General features: G+C 37.0%; 1 protein-coding gene across 2 annotated transcripts; it reads right to left on the bottom strand.

The window, feature by feature from the left end:
* Nucleotides 1-408: 408 nt before the first annotated feature.
* Nucleotides 409-10,519, bottom strand: LOC113238427 (acyl-CoA dehydrogenase family member 9, mitochondrial). 2 transcript variants are annotated; one of them, XM_026475256.1, is made up of 7 exons: nucleotides 9,850-10,519; nucleotides 8,309-8,470; nucleotides 7,355-7,498; nucleotides 6,689-6,839; nucleotides 5,529-5,683; nucleotides 4,654-4,769; nucleotides 409-585 (listed from the first exon to the last, which is right to left on the bottom strand). In XM_026475256.1, exons 1-7 carry the CDS (start codon nucleotides 10,505-10,507, stop codon nucleotides 424-426), a joined length of 1,548 nt encoding a protein of 515 aa, XP_026331041.1. In that variant the 5' UTR covers nucleotides 10,508-10,519; the 3' UTR covers nucleotides 409-423. The 2 variants fall into 2 exon arrangements, with proteins under 2 accessions (XP_026331041.1, XP_026331042.1); XM_026475257.1 differs by lacking the exon at nucleotides 6,689-6,839 and having other exon boundaries at nucleotides 5,529-5,597; nucleotides 7,400-7,498.
* Between the last annotated feature and the right edge of the window lie 7,128 nt (nucleotides 10,520-17,647).

The raw sequence follows: 17,647 nt of genomic DNA, 5'->3' as shown, positions 1-17,647 counted from the left end.
TATTATTCTAAGACCCGCCCTACATTTCATTAATAATATCTACCCACCAAAGGCAATTTCTAGTGAGCAAGTATTGTGATTTGTCAACGTTCACATTAAAAAGTGAAACAATGCTGTTAAAAATGTAAAACAAAAAAGTGCTCGTGGAATCGAACCACGGGTATTGTAACTGGCAGTCGATATAACAAGCCGCTCGACCAATTTACTTAGATGTCAAATAACGAAATTTAGTATTGGTTTTAAAAATATGTTGATTATCTTCAAGCGACACTCCACTGTATTGCTTAGACAATATAATTGAAATTGCATTAATTTTTTCTTTGTTCAATACGTAGGTCGGTTTGGGCATGTTAAGGGGTCAGGTATCTCATGTATATGACTGTACTAATTGATTACTTACATAGGTCCTACCGGATAATATACTTACGTGCAAGCAGTTCCAATATCAACTCCATGTCGGCTTAATAAGGTCTCAGAGGCGAATTTCATTCTCAGCACGCAATATTCCAATTGCTCCGCGTGTGATTTTAGAGAAGGGTGCAGATGTTCCGCTAAATAGAGATCTAGTTTTGGATCGTCTCTTTCCTGCAAGTATAAAAACGGGTTTTTAAGCAGGGTGATGTTGTCACTGACGGTCGAGACGCGTCAGAGCGAATGCGTCTGAATTTCGTGAATAAATATATACATTACATTACATTGGAATCTTACATATTGTAAAATTCCAATGTAATGTAATTGTTGTGTTATTGGTATTCATTCTTAGTTCTGACTTTGACTTGTAAGTCAGATGGACATAGAGATAAAGTGTTCAAACATCGAGTACATAACCAGAAATAGACACGAAATAAGGGCCATCCACCCCTGGCAACTCATTAGGCAAATGGGCCTTACATTTTGCGTCCTTAGGGATACAGACGCTTCCCTGTCTGCTGATTCTCCAGATAGCCATGTATGCACGCAATCACTTGTATCAGTTCGCACAGAGATGCGACAAAGTGCGGTACACACTGCGATACGTAGGCCGCCTCCGCGGCGATCTTCACCGGCTGGAGAAGGCGACGCGGACCATTCATACAATGAGCCATCGCGTATACAATCACTTACGATGTCACTAGCGCTCCGAGCACGTCTTCCTTTCTCGTTAGGCTAAAAATGTGACTAATCCAACGCTCTTTTTTTTAATTTATCGTAATTTTTTAATTTTAAATAATATTATAAATTTTTATTGAATCGATATTCAATTATTTTGTGCGAAATTACTCCACTAGTTTGTTATAATTATTAATACAAAGATCGAACACTCAGAAACAATTCCTTCGATCGGCCGGATCGAACCGGATTCGAACCGACGTCTTCTTGCATACCGTGCCAGACGCTATACCAACTAAGCCACGGAACGAACCAGCGGACCTCACGAATTTTTCTATGTGCTTGCGTCGTGTCTTTGTATTTGGTTTTTTCAACGACTTTTTAGTCGTAGCGCCATCTATGAGAAATCTATGAAAGATTTATCACCCAGTTAGTACCTTTACAGTTACCAGTCCTGGCGAGAGATGTCGCTATTCGTTGTATTTTAAATTTTTATTGAATTGACATTCAATTATTTTTTTGTGAAATTACTCCACTAGTTTGTTATAATTATCAATACAAAAATCGAACACTCAGAAAAAATTCCTTCGATCCGGCCGGATTCGAACCGACGTATTCTAGCTTACCGTGCCAGATAGATAGATTTAAACAATATTATTTTATGTAGGTTACTATATTTCTTTAATATCAGTTTACAATGAAATTCATTTAAAACACATTTGTTTAGTTAACATTATCATTGACATTACTAAATTGACATGTAATGGAAATTATGAATAAATGATTATAATTATGATTATCACTTTTAAATATCATACAAATTAGAAAACTGAAATAGGAAAATGGCAACAACTGACCTATGTGTAAGTCTTCGTATATTTGAAATATATTATGTATTTAATGTAATAAAGATAATATATCTAACTATGAGGGGCTGTTCCATTCGGTGGTGTGGGAAAAACTGCAAAACATCTAATTATTTGTAATTAGATGTTTTGACAAACGCAATCAAATTTCATCGGTAATTAAATATTAAATATGTAATGTTGCAATTTTCATCCATTATAGCAAAGCTCAAGTTAAACTGGACATGTTGAAGTGAAACAATTGACAACACCCGTCAATTGTTTTGAATTCGGGTTGGCCAATCGTCTGGTTATATACTCGATGTGTTCAAATAAATTTCATAGAAATGTATACAATTTCAAAAGCAGAACAGCTCCTTGTGAAAGAGTTCGTCCAGGGAAGTACTGCGACTTGACCTATTTTTGCCAACAAGCAGTAATGTCAGCATTACTGTGTTCCGGTTTTGAAGGGTAAGGGTGCTGGTGAAATTACAGGCACATGGGTCATGTCAACTTATGTCTCAGGGTGACAGGCGCAATGGCAGTGCCCCTCAGATCTTTGCGAGTTAAAGCTGTGAATGACACTGCAACTGTCATGGACAGGCGTGTAATTTACCATCAGGCGGACGACCTGTTCGTCCCGTCACTTGGTATTGTACGTGTGGCGCACTATACGTTTCCGGAATGAATAAGAAAAAATACTATATAAATGGTCAGAAATGAATTTATTGTTTCTCAAAACAATAAATTCATATAAACTATTTGTAGCACAAAAAAAATGTGTACGAGCAATGTGTGGCTTAGGACCCCGCGAAACGTGTAAACCTTTGTTTAAAACTCTCAATATTCTACCGCTGCCTTGTATGTACATTTTTGAAGTGTCTATGTTTGTAAAAAACAATTATAAACTTTTCAAAAGGACACGAGACGTTCATTCAATAAATGTAAGGTATCCAGACAAATTAATTAATCACAATAATACCAAATTAACTTACTACCTGAGACAATCTGGAGCTATGTGTGTGAAAATATATAATGCTTTACCCTCCAACATAAAAGATGTAAATAATAATCATTTATTTAAACGTAAGCTCATGTCATGGTTGAGAGATAAAAGATTCTACTCCCTTAATGACTTTTTTTCAAACAAAGATTTTCAAATTTGACAATATAATTGATTGACATAAAATTGACATTAATTCATTATGTATAATTTTTAAATTTTGATTATTATTATTACTTTTAACTTGACATGACATAAATTTACTAGTACTTATGACATTTATAAATTAATAACTTTTTTTATATTACTTTAAATTACTAGATTTGCTTTGAATTATATACAATTCCTAGAATTTTATAAAATTTAATATTTGCATGCCGATTTCGGTTAAATATGAGAACTGTTACTCTATAAAATACCATCTTATGTAAACCATATTTTGAGCAAATAAATATCATTCATTCAAAATTTCTCCGTTAGCGTTAATGCACTTTTTCATACGAATGAACCAATTTTGAAAACATTTATGCCAGTCCTCCGTGACAATCTCTGAAACATAATTTTCATCTTCGACAGCCTCTTCAGGTGATGAAAATCGTTGACCGCGTAACTGGCACTTAATTTTTGAAAATAAACAAAAGTCACAAGATGCCAGGTCGGGGCTGTACGCGGGATGGCTCATAGGGTCAACGTATGTTCACCTTCAAATATTCATTTGTCTGTCTGGCCGTGTGAGAACTGGCATTGTCGTGGTGCAAGATGATACGGCGTTTACGGTTATTTTTACGGAATTTGTCAATAACTCCGGAAAACAAATGGTCTTGTACCAACCACTATTCACGGCACAACGATTCTCCAAAGCAACAGTAGCCACGTGTCCAGTTTTATTTAAAAAAAGAAGCAATCATCCGCTTAGAGGCACTTTGCTCGCGCGCCACTTTGGTTGATTTCGGCTCATCTCGAAAGACCCATACGCTCGATTGCTGCTTTGTTTTGGGATCGTAACTATAAATCCATGTTTCGCCATCTGTTACAATGTCCCACACCAAATTTGACGGCCCTTCGTTGAATCTGGTAAGCATGGCATTGCACCAAATCCGTATTTTGAGCCTAAGTCAAATTGTGTGGGATCCATCGAGAGCACAGCTTTTTGACACCCAAATCTTTGTGTAGTATTGAATGTATTTGACTCATGCCTATGCCTAAAGGCGCCCAAATCCCATGGTATGTCACATGTCTGTCTGTTTTGATCACACGGCGCACAGCATCGATGTTTTTGTTGTTCACAGCAGTGGACGGGCGACCATTACGAAATTCGTCACTGAGATTCACACGACCGCGTTTGAATTCTGCAAGCCAGCTATAAATAGTCGTCTTGCATGGTGCTTCATCGCGAAAAGCAGTTTGAAGCCGAGGGAAGCTCCGCTGAGCTCTAAGGCTTAGAAAATCATACCTACTACGAAAATTTTCACGAGTTAAATCTATGGTGATGTAGACAACCAATTTCTAAAATGACGCCACAATGTAAAAACAAGAGACAGTTAGATGAAACAAACTGTATTCTACAGCCAAAGAGTTCCAGTTTCAAATGTTGTAATTACTTTTTAAATATTGTTTATGTAAGTGGCCAGTTCCGGAAACTTATAGTGCGCCCTATGCACGTGTAAAAAAAGGTAAGGTGGCAGTAGGCAATAGTTCAGCACGTACGGTGCATACCTGATGGCGATTCGCAATAACCTTCCTGAAAATAAACGTTGGGTGGAATAAGGGGTTGCGTATTTGCTTCACCTCGTCCGCCATCAGTTTGCCCGCGTGGTGGATGCCGTTCAGAGCTGAAAATCAATTAAATTGTAAACAGGTAACAAACTGGTGGAATATTGTAATTAACTTTCATTGAATGTCAAGACTTTTGACCACCATGATATTCAATAATTTTTTGTAAAATTACTCCACCAGTCTATTATAATAATTAAACAAATATCGAACACTTAGAAAAACTTCACATCGATCCGGCCGGATTCGAACCGACGTCTCCTAGCAAACTATGCTAACTAAGCCACGAAACGAATGAGCGGCCCTCACGAATTTTTCTATGTGCTTGCGTCCTATCTTTGTATTTGGTTTTCAACGACTTTTTAGCCGTACCGCCATCTGTGAGAAATATATGAAAGTATTTCGTCACCCAGTTAGATACCTTTACAGCTACCAAGCTCTGGCTAGAGATGTCGCTATTAACTTTTAATTAATTTTTTATTGAATTGATATTCAATTATTTTTACGGAGTATTAAAAAACCGACCTCAAAAATTATTAATCCCCTAGTTTGCTACCCTTAGAGGTGAAATATTTTCTTCAAATTTAAATGAGACCACTACTGAGCGATATATCGCCGGTTCGCTGCACGAGCCCTAAGTTATAGAGTAATTTACCCTTTTATTTTCGAAGTTTAAAAATAAACATGGCATAATTTGTTTTCCATGAATCCCTTGTGACGTACTTTTACCATATTTTTTAAAAGATGCCATGATTACGCTTGTTGAATATACACGTATATAGTGGTTTCAAAACTATGACACTGAAAGATATACTTACCAATAAACATACTGACTGTGGTCGGTAGAGTCTCGCCGCGCAACACTAGTTCCCGCATGTTATTGAGTAGTACAGCTGTCTCTTGGGGCATCTCTAGTGACGGTATAGCGAGGAGGTTTAGGGCTGCCGATAGGCTGCGGTTTCCTATGAAGTTCCTATAAAAGCATTAAAGCTATTGGTTACAGATCTCTGAGAATTTTTTTAAGTTTAACGTATTGTTGTTTATATTTTGTGATGGAGCCAACATGGGGTAGGTGAACGCACTGACTGACCACGGGTTGGTTCTTCGGAAGTTGCGTTGATCGCCAGTCTTTATTTAGATTAAGCTCCGCTGCATACGCAATCTGCAGAATACGTGAGCTTACCGATGTTGCTACTGCTAGATTAGTTTAGTTACTTCCATAGTATAATATTCTACGGGATTCTCATGTGGGGTACAGCGGCAGACATTCAAAACATATTTGTGTTGCAAAAACGAGCGATTCGTTTTGTGTACCGTTTAGGTTCTCGGTTTTCTCTTAGAAAAAAGTTTAAGAAGACTGGTATCATGACTGTGGCATCACAGTACATTTACTGAAATATTTTGTATGGCCGTAAAAATATACATAATTTCGTTAAGAAAGAAGATATCCACTAAGTCCAAACTCGTTGTACCACGATTTCGTTTAACCAAGGTAAACGACTCTTTATACGTTTTTACAATAAGATTCCGGAGCATATATATGATTATAATTTCTTAACTTTAAAAACTACATTAAAAATATTTTGATTGAAAAGTCATATTACAAAATTGAAGACTACGTGTTAGATAAAGATGTATGGAAAGACGACTTGGCTCCAGAATCCATACAAATTTGATTCAAAGTGTATTCCATAGCATTTAAGTTTATTTGAAAAGAGCAATACCATTCAGTTTCTTGCTCGTTCTTCTCAGGGAGAAATTGCATATTTCTATTTACTCAATGTTACTACAAATTTACCATGACTAAATTTCATAATAAGGTTTAGTAATATGTTAATTTTAAGTATGTATATTTTTTAAATATGTAAAACTGTTTGTTCCTCAATAAATAAAAAAAAAATAATAATAATAATAAATTTTGCACATGAATTATGAGAAACTCACGAGGTTCAGAGAGGGTAGGTCGATTAATTCTTACCTGCACATGGCCACTTCAACCTCAGCATCAGGCTCCATGTATCCATCGAGTAATCCAGCTGTAAAATATTCTGCACTCTCGCTCGCATATAAATCAAGCAGAGTGTCTCCTATCACGGAACGAATTGTCGGCATTTCTGCTAGAGGTTTCCCTGAAGGTGAAGATAAGCAAAACTTAACCTTCAATCATCAACACAGAGTTGAAATCTAGAGTAATTTAATCATCGCCACGAATACGATGAAAGAAAACATGGCCGGGTGTTCGTAGTTTCAATTTTTACAAATTTCATTTTAAACTTCTTATTATTTAAGTACTTCTAATATAATTACTCTCATGTATTAAAAATGTTCTCCTTACTTTTTTCCAATAATTTACAAATATCTTTATACTTGTTTTTATTAGTTCTTTTTTTGTCATTTGTCGCGCTCAATTTTTACGTTGATAAAATTAATGTGCAGAACTGTCAAATGGTTGTTAAAATCAGCTGTGTTTTTTGCAGCCATTGGTCGCGGCACTCACGGTAATACAAGAACGTAACGCCACTGTGCTCGCGATGTTAACTATTGTGATAAAATGTTAAAATTTATCACTCGAATTTGACAGCTAAATGTGGATATAATACCTTTATCGCGGCGCCATACTGGGGCTAATGGTCTAATCACTTACCAACAAGTGCACGACTGTGAACAAAAACTTCAGTATGTTTGAGTACGCTGTGAAGGGCTCGTCGACAAAGCGTGGCGGTCTGCAGTCTAGACAGGCCCAACGTCTGTGCTATTTGTTGTTCAGTGCATTGATCTAGAGGCGTACCTGTGGGGGGAAGTTAATGATGGAATTGAAAGCGCAAATCATTTAAGCGCCTACGCATAAATGCGAGCAATGATGTGACGCTGTCGCGTTGCCAACATTTTTGTTTCATACGCTCTCTATTGTCCCACAAAATGTTCATTTTTTATCATATCTAGTGACAGGAAGTCGTGGGTTTGGTGGTAAGCGACACTTCTACGCGTAATAGTTGCAATATCACTCTGAGCTTTAAACCGCAAAGATCTTATGGGCACTGCCACTGCGCCTGTCACCTTATTGACAAGTCTCATCTCATGTGCCTGTAATTTCACCAGCACCCTTACCCTTCAAAACCGGAATGCAGCAATGCTCACATTAATGCTTGGCAGCAGAAATAGGTTAGGTGGCACACCTCCCTGGACGAAGTATATTACAAGAAGCTCCGTGTTTAAAACGTGTAGCCTTATAATAAGTACTGAAACCTAATTTTGAAATAGTCTCGAATATCCCATTTTTTTTCCTTGAAAATCCTAGAGATAGCTCATATCGACTCCTCCGACGTAAAGTATCGTATGTCGAAATTGCCAAGTTTACAGGGAAGCGTTTTAAAGTTCTGAATTCACTGAAACGAACATAACACGTGACTTTAGTATTTCTCAGTTTTATTCGGCAAAGCTCATTACTCACATAGAGTATTATAAAATCCTAGATCTATGGTGATCACTCTTTCAGTGAATTCAGAACTTTAAAACGCTCCCCTGTAAACTTGGCAATTTCGACATGCGATACTTTACGTAGGAGGGGTCGATATGTATGTTGTGTATTATTACTCACCAGGAGTTTTCAAAAACGTAACACAACTCTCGTCACAGGTGATACCCTCAGCATTGGGATGTACCAAAAATGCCTTCAACCTGTCTGCCTCAACTGCAGATAGCACCAGGTAATATCCGCCTTGATTGAAGCAAATTTTTTCACCTGAGATCCTCCAAATACCTGGAAACATTAACCTTTTATTTTTATGTGAGGAAAACTAATGCTTGGCCACTATTGAACCAGATATTTTGCAACAATGTTACGTATTTGTCTAGTAAGTGTATATTCATTTCATGTAGCTTTCGGAAACATTGATGCAGGATTCCATTATTGTGCCATATGCTTCCGTAAAGATCATTTCGACAGCAGCGAAGAGTAATGGGTTAGGAGATCATAATTTTACAATACAGCATCATGAAAGTAAAAACTTGAGAGAATACATTTATATTCTAAATATCATTCAAATATTAGCTTTTTACACTGTCTCATTGCTCTAAATTGTCACTGATTCTGTCTATTACATGTAACAGACCGAATTAGATGAGATGAAGTGTAATTAATTGTAGCTAATAAAATGCAGATAACCGGTTACTCTTTGCTGCTATCGGTTTGTCATTCACATTGTTGTTTAACATCATCTGAGATAGTAACCAAGAATCCTTGTATTTTGAACAGACTTCAAAAAAAGGAGAAGTTTTTCAATTCGACAGTTTTTTTTTTTGTGTATATTATGTGTTACTCCAACATTTGTGGACCAATTTCGATAATCCGTTCTTTGTTCAAAATGGGTGTACCTCGGTAGTGGTGTCTTTCAAATTTGAAGAAAACATTCCACCTGTAAGGGTGGCAAATTAAGGAATGAATCCAGTTTATTGGATTTCATGCACTTTCTTTTCACCGATTTAAAAAACAAATGTAATTCCACTAAGTTTTGAGGTCAGTTTTTTTAATAACGCACTGTTAATACAATAGTATATTACCCGAAGAAATGTACTTTTGCAGAATCGATGACAAACTTCAAAAAACTCACTTCCCATGAAAGATTATTAAAATTTATGCATAAGTTAAATTTTATTACAGACACGTAAACATTTTCCTGCTTCTAATAATGTAAATAAAACGACCATGTCCGAACGAGACAATAATAACCCTCATTTATTGCACAATATACATCGATCACCGTGGTGTTACTGTAAGCATAAATCGAATACATATGATATTGTGCGTGTTTACTTGTGCATATTAAAATACCAAAATATAAATCATAAAAAATGTACAGTTTCACTCGTACACCAAATATATTTAAAAACAAAAGGGGATAAAATAATTTCATATTTTTGAGTAAGGATTGTTTAGTCCAGAAAAGGTTTGTCTCATTTCGAGTTAAATATACATATTTTAATTGTTACTAACAATATTCTACTGACGATTGTATTGATGTGTAGAGATTCAAATTTTACGTTCAGATGTAGTATAATCTTGAATTTCACATATTTTCAGTTACGACACTATTGTGCATATAAAAAAAAATTATATAAACATGTAAAAGAAACAAGTACCTCGTGAATCTAACTCAGCGGTAGTCCTAAAATCCGCCTGTGATATCCTTTCAGCCAATTTCTCTTTAATGCACAACCCTATAGGGTTTTCTCCGCTAATCAAGTCGTCAACAATTTTCTGAAAGTTCTCTTCACTAAAACCAACTTTTAAAGCCTCCAATGCCACCCAATGGTCACTAATTTGCTGTCCGAGCTCGAGATCTAGCCCTACAGTCTCTAAGTACCTTATACTTTCTGTCATATTCATAGCCAGGCCTCCGTTGGTCAGTTTTACTGGAGCTCCATACAACCCGATACGTTTGAGAGCTTCCTTGCGATCGCTTTTTGATTTTTCCGGGTCAGTGAAGACTTTTTCGAGAATATTAACTCTTTGGTCAAGTGCCTCGGACTCGTCTTTGTTTAAAATTTCAGGGAATGCCAGTAAGTCGCGATTGAACACCGAAACAAATACGTCCTTCATGAAGGGCTGTATTTTCTCTTTTCTACGTTCCGTACGTTCAACTGTTTTTAAATCTTCGAAGTTGAATGTCTCTTCTTTAACCTGTGGCTGTGTAGCTTGTGAGGATTCATAATTTGCGGACGAAATTCGAAATTTTCTGACGACATTTTTGCCGAAACTTGTATGTTTTATTGCACACACTGTACGAGCAATATTCATTTTTGATGACAAATAAATGCAATTAGAGTATAAAATCGCTACTTTTAAAGCGTTTATTAATAATTCAAATGCACTTTATGTTCTTTTTTAGGTTATGTGCCATTTGACATTTGTCTTGTGAATTTGACAGATATAGAGTTCATTTACAAAATAACGTTATTTTTACGTACGAGCAATGAGCATAGCATAATATCATTGCGTACGACCACCTCATTTATTTAGCACACCAACAAAGATAGAAATTATAATTGTCTATGTTTTCATCATGTAAGCCCTTAGAGGATGGAAAAAATAAAAGAATGTAAACCTACAGATCAGCAGCATCAAAATTCAAAATTTAATATGTAAGCCTGTACTCTCTAACAAAGAACCCCATCAATACTCGTTGAATAGGAGGACCTATAATAGAAGACTATATAGACTTTATATAGTCTTTTTTAACATATAGACACACTCTCATACACACACACACACAGACACACACTCACAAACACACACACAGTAATTGTAGAGAGTATCCCATTGATATTTCTTTTTCTCTCTTATATTTTCTTCTCGTTAAATTTATCTTCCCCTAATATGTATAATAATATTGAATTATTTAATAATCTTGAATAATATATTTTTTTAATTTTATAAGTGTTTTAGGCCCTCGTTGCATTTAAGCCCGCCTAAGATCTTAGGGACAAGGAGGTGGCTGAAAAACAGCGCTACACAAGCAGAGATACCTCCTTTTTCCCTCTGACATGTTTGGCGTACCGTTTCTTGTTTATTTTTGGCTTAACATGTTATTTATTTCCAAAAAGTGTCGTTGTGGCAATAAAGGATTTTCGTATTTCGATTTTTGTATGTATGTATTACTATATTACTACAGAGACGGAATTTCTACCTTTCTCGCTCGCACTTAGCATTACTTATTACTGGAACTCTCTCTAACGTGTTCTATGTTCTGTGCGGATTATGGGTCGTATTCTAGAACTCTACTCAATGCTCAAGTCAGGATTTGAGTATGGTTTAAAGCACTCGAATTTCATACTTAAGTCCCTGTCATTATAGTCGTATTTCCAGTGCTTGAAATCATACTAAAGTCCTGACTTGAGCATTGAGTAGAGTTCTGGAATACAACCCTATGACTCGATCCGATCTCAATTAAACTATCACTCAAGGGCGTTTACCGATACTTACCGAGAATTATAGTGACAGTCTGCCTGACCTAATGGGTCATACAATAAACACCTTTTTAATTTAGGTATCACAGAATAGCCCTCGATGCAAAGCGTGCATGGAGGGGCAGTAAGCGGCCGCCCACATTCTACTACAATGCTCCGCCGTGGCTAACCACAAGGCGAAGTACCTTGGAGTGCCGAGGTCGTTCTCCAAAGTATTCAGCATACCCAAGAGGCTGCTAAGATTCCTGGAGAAGCTTGGATGGCACCACAGATATACATCTGGCACCCACCACACGCATAACAGGTGCTTAGACGTTGAGTTGCGGACACGTACCACGCCACGCTTACACTTACCTCACCACCACACGTACACTTACCTCACGTACCATACCATACCGTACCGTACCATAGTGACAGTCGTCACTTGATAATTATGTTTAATAAAGCAATTTATTTGTACATACATAATACATCGATAGAGTTGCATTATACGAATTCAGTAACGGAAACGATACGAAACATAGTCAATAAGAGTAAAATAAATAATTAGGTACTCGTTTTTTTTTTTACAAAAAAAAAGTTTAGTGCGCATTTGACCTCCATCTCACCTGATAGAAAGTGACAATAAAGTGGACGATGTAACATGCACACCTAAATAATGCCTATTCACTCTCGCCTTGAAAAGGTCCAAGTTATAGCGTTCAGGGAACTAGTCTGCGGGCAGGGAATTCCACTTCCTACCCGCGCGCCATACAAATGTGGATGCGAAGCGCTTCGTGTGAATCCGGGGAATATACACAACAAAGGGGTGGAACCCCAGCCCACGTCTAGTCCCCCGATGATAGAAAGGAAAAGGCGGAATCAAATTATGCAATTCCATCGCACACTCTCCGTGATATATCCTGTAGAATACCGATAAGCAGGCAACTCTACGGCTGTGTTCAAAGCACTGCAGCTTCGGTAAAGGTATGGTCAAAAAGCATGAAGTTAAGCCTTAGCAAAAGAAAACTTAGCCTGTACGGACAACGGCACATCAGACTACACATTTTTGTACGAAAACCGTCTCCATTGCAACGAAACAAGATACGTCAATGTGTAGCTTGATGTACTGGCGTGTACCCGTATGCTGGTGTGTAATATACCCGACACCTGTTTCGCCTCTCCACGAGGCATCCTCAAGGGCTGTTGACTGCTCGACGCTCGGCCGAGAGTCGATTATATTTTTGGTGGTGGTTTGTGACTGTAGTTGCGCTTGTGTTATTTATTTTATTAATTTTATGCGGAGGGAGGGTGGAATAATAATGAAAAAATACTCAACACAAGCGCAGCTATTTTGCACGATTTAACCTTCACAGGGTTCGCGAGGTAGCAAATTAATTTACTTCCATTTTTATTGTATGTTGAGTGTGTGCATTGAGTGTGTGCGTTAATGATTTGTAACCGGCGACCTCTTTCCAAGATACAACAAATATTTGATTATGATAACGTTTTATTATACCCATAGAACGAGACCGTTTGATTATCATTACTTATGATAATAATCAAAACGTACTCAATCATTGATAAACAGACAAACTGAAGAACAGCTTAGCGTCAGCGATGGAAGATTAAATTTAAAGTGGCGTTTAAAAACATCGCCAAATCCACGTGTTTTCTTCAACACATATAAGTTCGATAGTCTCTCCATAATTCTATGTGAGAAATAATAACTAGGGCCCGGATTAATAATATGTAATTACCTACATATTTTTGATTTCAATAATTGACGTTCTGTAATATGTTTTCTACATAAATAATGATATTTAGAATATTATTCTAAGATTTAGAATAAACAAATTTACTTTTTAACCAACTTCAAAAAAAAAGGAGGAGGTTACGTTCGAGTGTATCTATGTTTTCAGATATCTCCGTCAATTGCAGACCGATTTTGAAAATTGTTTTTTTGTTTAAAAGGATGCACTTTCGTGGTGGCCCCATTGTTACTTAGGCAGAATCTGATGAAGGGATTCATTCTGGAGGTGGTCCCTGATGCCGAGGAAGCTGTTCCGGGTTTGTTTTGGCTATCACAAATTAAAAAAATATTAAAAGTCGACATTTCAGTTGACACAATACATGTATTAACAAATCACACAAAGGAGTCCTTAACAGTCCCATTGTCAAGAAGAAGTGATGAGGGGATTCCGTGGAAATGGAATCCAATGGAAAAAAGCAAGCAAACCTTTAAGGTCGGTTCTTTTTCCAATGAAAAAGTTATACTCTCCATAGTTTTCCATATTTCCAAGTTTAGACCATATACATAATGTACACGAAACTTGCAATAATCCATATTTTCAAAATTACGTAATATTTTATTTAATTTTAAAAAATAATGGTGCGTGTGTGCTTGAAAAAAAAAAGGTTTGTAAAGGAGGGGGGTTCTTTCGTCCGTTGGATGAGGTTACCAAAACAAGCCAAGTGAAACTCCAAATTGTTCAGAAGATTTTTATTTTCACCTTGTATGTCGCCAATACAATTTCACCCTACATGCGGAAGGTCCGGGCAGTTGTTCCCAAGGACTCACTCCTGGAAACCGTTCCGCGAGATGGGGTTTATTCACCCTATATTAGCGTACAAAATATCAGAACAACCGGGTAGCAGTTCCCAAGATGGGACTCAACTCCTGGTTGCCTTACTGAGCTCTCTGTATTCTAAGATTTCTCTTCACATTAACTTTTTTTTATGAAGGATATTTTGCAGTTGGCCGCTGATGGCCTTGACTGCGCCACCGGAGAAAACGGCGAGCTGAAGGCTCATAACCCCTAAAATAAACTTAAAAAGCTAAAAAAAAGGATATTTAGTTAGAATGACAGTCTTTAAACCTGTAAAATATGAAGAAAAATCAAATAGTACCGATTTCACACAAATTGTATTTTTAAATATTTAATACAGTGTAATATTGACGTCATAATACTAGAAGTCCGTAGTAGTTCATGTGAATAAAATTACTAGTTTGGAGCGTTCGTTCAATGTCCGAACAAGGACAAGACGAACTAACTAACTAAGGAACTAGATGATCTAAATGAACTAAAAGACCGACCTAGTTCAGTTGACCAATTGAACTAACTAGGATCGCTCCCTCTAAGGATCGATCAGGCACAATTCTAATCCCTAGAGTTTCTTGCTCGTTCGTCTCAGGGAGGTCAGCGTAGTGAACGTGACGTTTATAGTGTGTCAACTCCATCTAGAGCGCCCGAAGCGTACTCGCAAGCGTCTTACTCGATATCGCGACGACCACATCCTCGAGGAAGTACATTAGTCTTTGCGAATGTAGATGGCGCTTCTCGCCATCGACCCTGTTTTGCCAAAATATCACCTTTTCATGACCAAATATGGCAATAACGAATCGACTTCCGGTAACTTTCGTTTTCATCGTATCGGTATCCAAGAGTCCGCGTTTAACAGTGGTTCCAGTTGAAGTAATTTTTCATGGGCGCTTTTTCTGCTGTAATTTTGTTTTAGTTCCTATTATAAGTATTTTCTTATGTCGTAGTATCTGTGTAATATCTCTGTGCCCCGTTTTTTATATATTATAAATATCCATAGTGTTCTACCGACTGTCTTATTTATTTTGCCTGGCCATACGTTTTCGAACAGGGTAAAATTTTTTCCTATGGAATAAATGGTTATTTGACTTTGTCTTTATGATTTAAACAACTGACTGACACAGCAACTGTTTTGGACAATCGTGTTACTTACCACCAGGCGCACGAATTGTTCGTCCCTTTTGCTTGGTACTATAAAAAAAGATAAAATATTTCACCGATGGCTTTTCGAGTCAACGAGCCAAAAAACAGCTCGCGCGTCTTTCGGAGAATACTATTCGTATCGTATCTAGTTTGTAACATAAATTGATATAAACTTTACTATGCTACGTTTACTTAAACACGCAAAATAGGCGCTTTGTCGTCGAGTTGCGGATACCAGCCCGTTGCACCAAGTACCAAGTACTATGCTACGTACAATTTCTTTAAAAAATTCACTTCTACGCCCTTTTGCGGTAATTTGAAACCAAGTCATTTTTATTTATAATTCTTTTGTAATTATATAATAACATTTCCATACAACGACGCCGGAAAGCGATCTTGTCGTATCTCGAAAAATAGGACTTTACACCGGGGCCGAAAAACTATTTAAAAAAATTATTTCTCTTTAATTTGAATTAGTAGAATGTCAATTTAAAGTAGGATTATATCATTGACTTCAATTATATGGACGTCGGGTCCGCGCTAAAAAGTGTCCGAACTTATAGGGCATCAAAATCGTATACAGAGCGTCATTCACGCTTTAGTCTTCGTTTGTTCGACTGATAGCGAAGCAAGCAAAATTAGACAGTACTGCGATGACATTACAATTCAAATTCAACGTTTTAGCTTTTTCATATTCCTTTACATGTCACTACGTTTAAATAGGTTGACTTGGGACATTTTTTTCGTGGTTTTTGTATTAGACCCGTCGTCCGTTTATTTGTAAGTCAATGGATTATATACATCCTACTTCACACAAAATTCGACAAAGAACCAAGGTCACCGACATAGCTCGTGCAATAAGCAAGCTGAAGTGGCAGTGGGCTGTCCATATCTGTCGAAGAACCGATAGGGAAAACGAGTTTTAGAGTGGAGACCGCGACTCGGCAAACGCAGTGTAGGACGCCCTCCGGCCAGGTGGAGTGACGACCTGCGAAGGTTGCTGCCGGGAAATGGATGCGACAAGCTGAGGACACTGGCTTTATTTCAGAATTAATTTTTTTACCAACGAAATGACAGCGATTTGAAAATGTATGTCGTGTAACTATACGTGCTCTATTAATTCAGTTCTTAAATAATAACGCATAGAATGATAGTTTCATATCAAACGAACTGTCACAAGTGAGGCAAAAATCAAATTCATGTAGGCTAGTTTTAGTAGTAGGTCAATTTTCGGTTTTAGTGAGTATTTATATAAAAATACAAGTTGAAACGCGTTACTTCCTTGTGGAATGTGATGTTAGTATCTATTTTATGTTTGTCTGACGTATTTTTACACTCATTTACCGCACATTTCGTCATTTTTAGCTAAAATTCTTGAGCTGTTCGCGGTGCAAGTTGACCTTGAGCACTGAAGGCCCGCCCGCTCGTGTAGGCCCTTTGGAACGCTTCAATTTGCCTCACTTAGCGAGTGCGGACTAGGTTTCTATGCGTTATTACTCTAAGGTTCAGTTGATATAAAACAATCTTTGGTGTGTGCGGTTTTCTAGTAAAATCTTGAATATTTTTAGGAATCGTATTTTCACACTGTATACTAATCAGTGTATATTCTCTATTTTACTATTTTTTTTTTTTTAAATGATTGATCAACACTTTCACTGTTGTAACCAAAGCCATTTGAGGCTGTAACGACTCTTAAGATCGTGGCATAAAGTATAATTACCTTATCAACTAAAAGAGGATTATAATAATTATGTCTTCTGTTCATTAATAGATAATCTAATCAAGCAGTTTTATACGTACACAGTAGTGACAGCTAAAACTAGTTCTTACCTACGTATTCGGTTTTACTTGATCTATATACATTATTAATTTAATATTTTGTGTACCTATATAACGTGTATATAACCAGAAATAGAGACGAAATAAGGGCCACCCCTGGCAACTCATCAGATAAATGGACTTTATATCAGTTTTAAATATCAACTCTCGTTTGCACTGAAATTGCAAATTTGAAAACTGAAATAGTACAGCGCCAACAACTGACCTGTGTACGTCTCCGTATATTCCAAAAATATTTATTGTAATAGGTATAGGTAATATCATGTTGTTCCATTCGATGGTGTGGGAAAAACAGCAAAACATCTAATTACAAAACAAACGGAATCATTGACGATACACGTCAATTGTTTCGAATTCGGGCTGGCCAATCGGAGTGCAGTTGTCACCGTAATGATTTGGCAGAATAG

This window comes from Hyposmocoma kahamanoa, unplaced genomic scaffold, assembly GCF_003589595.1.
Source record: "Hyposmocoma kahamanoa isolate Upper Pololo Valley unplaced genomic scaffold, ASM358959v1 95683, whole genome shotgun sequence".
Taxonomy (NCBI): Eukaryota; Metazoa; Arthropoda; class Insecta; order Lepidoptera; family Cosmopterigidae; genus Hyposmocoma; species Hyposmocoma kahamanoa.
This window is presented reverse-complemented; position numbering and strand designations above follow the sequence as displayed.

Coding starts and splice junctions, on each gene's coding strand:
- LOC113238427 (XM_026475256.1), bottom strand. CDS start 10,507: ATGAATATTGCTCGTACAGTGTGTGCAATAAAACATACAAGTTTCGGC. Junction 8,471..9,849: donor CGCTGAGTTAGATTCACGAG/GTACTTGTTTCT, acceptor TAATGTTTCCAG/GTATTTGGAGGATCTCAGGT. Junction 5,684..6,688: donor GTTGAAGTGGCCATGTGCAG/GTAAGAATTAAT, acceptor ATGCTTTTATAG/GAACTTCATAGGAAACCGCA.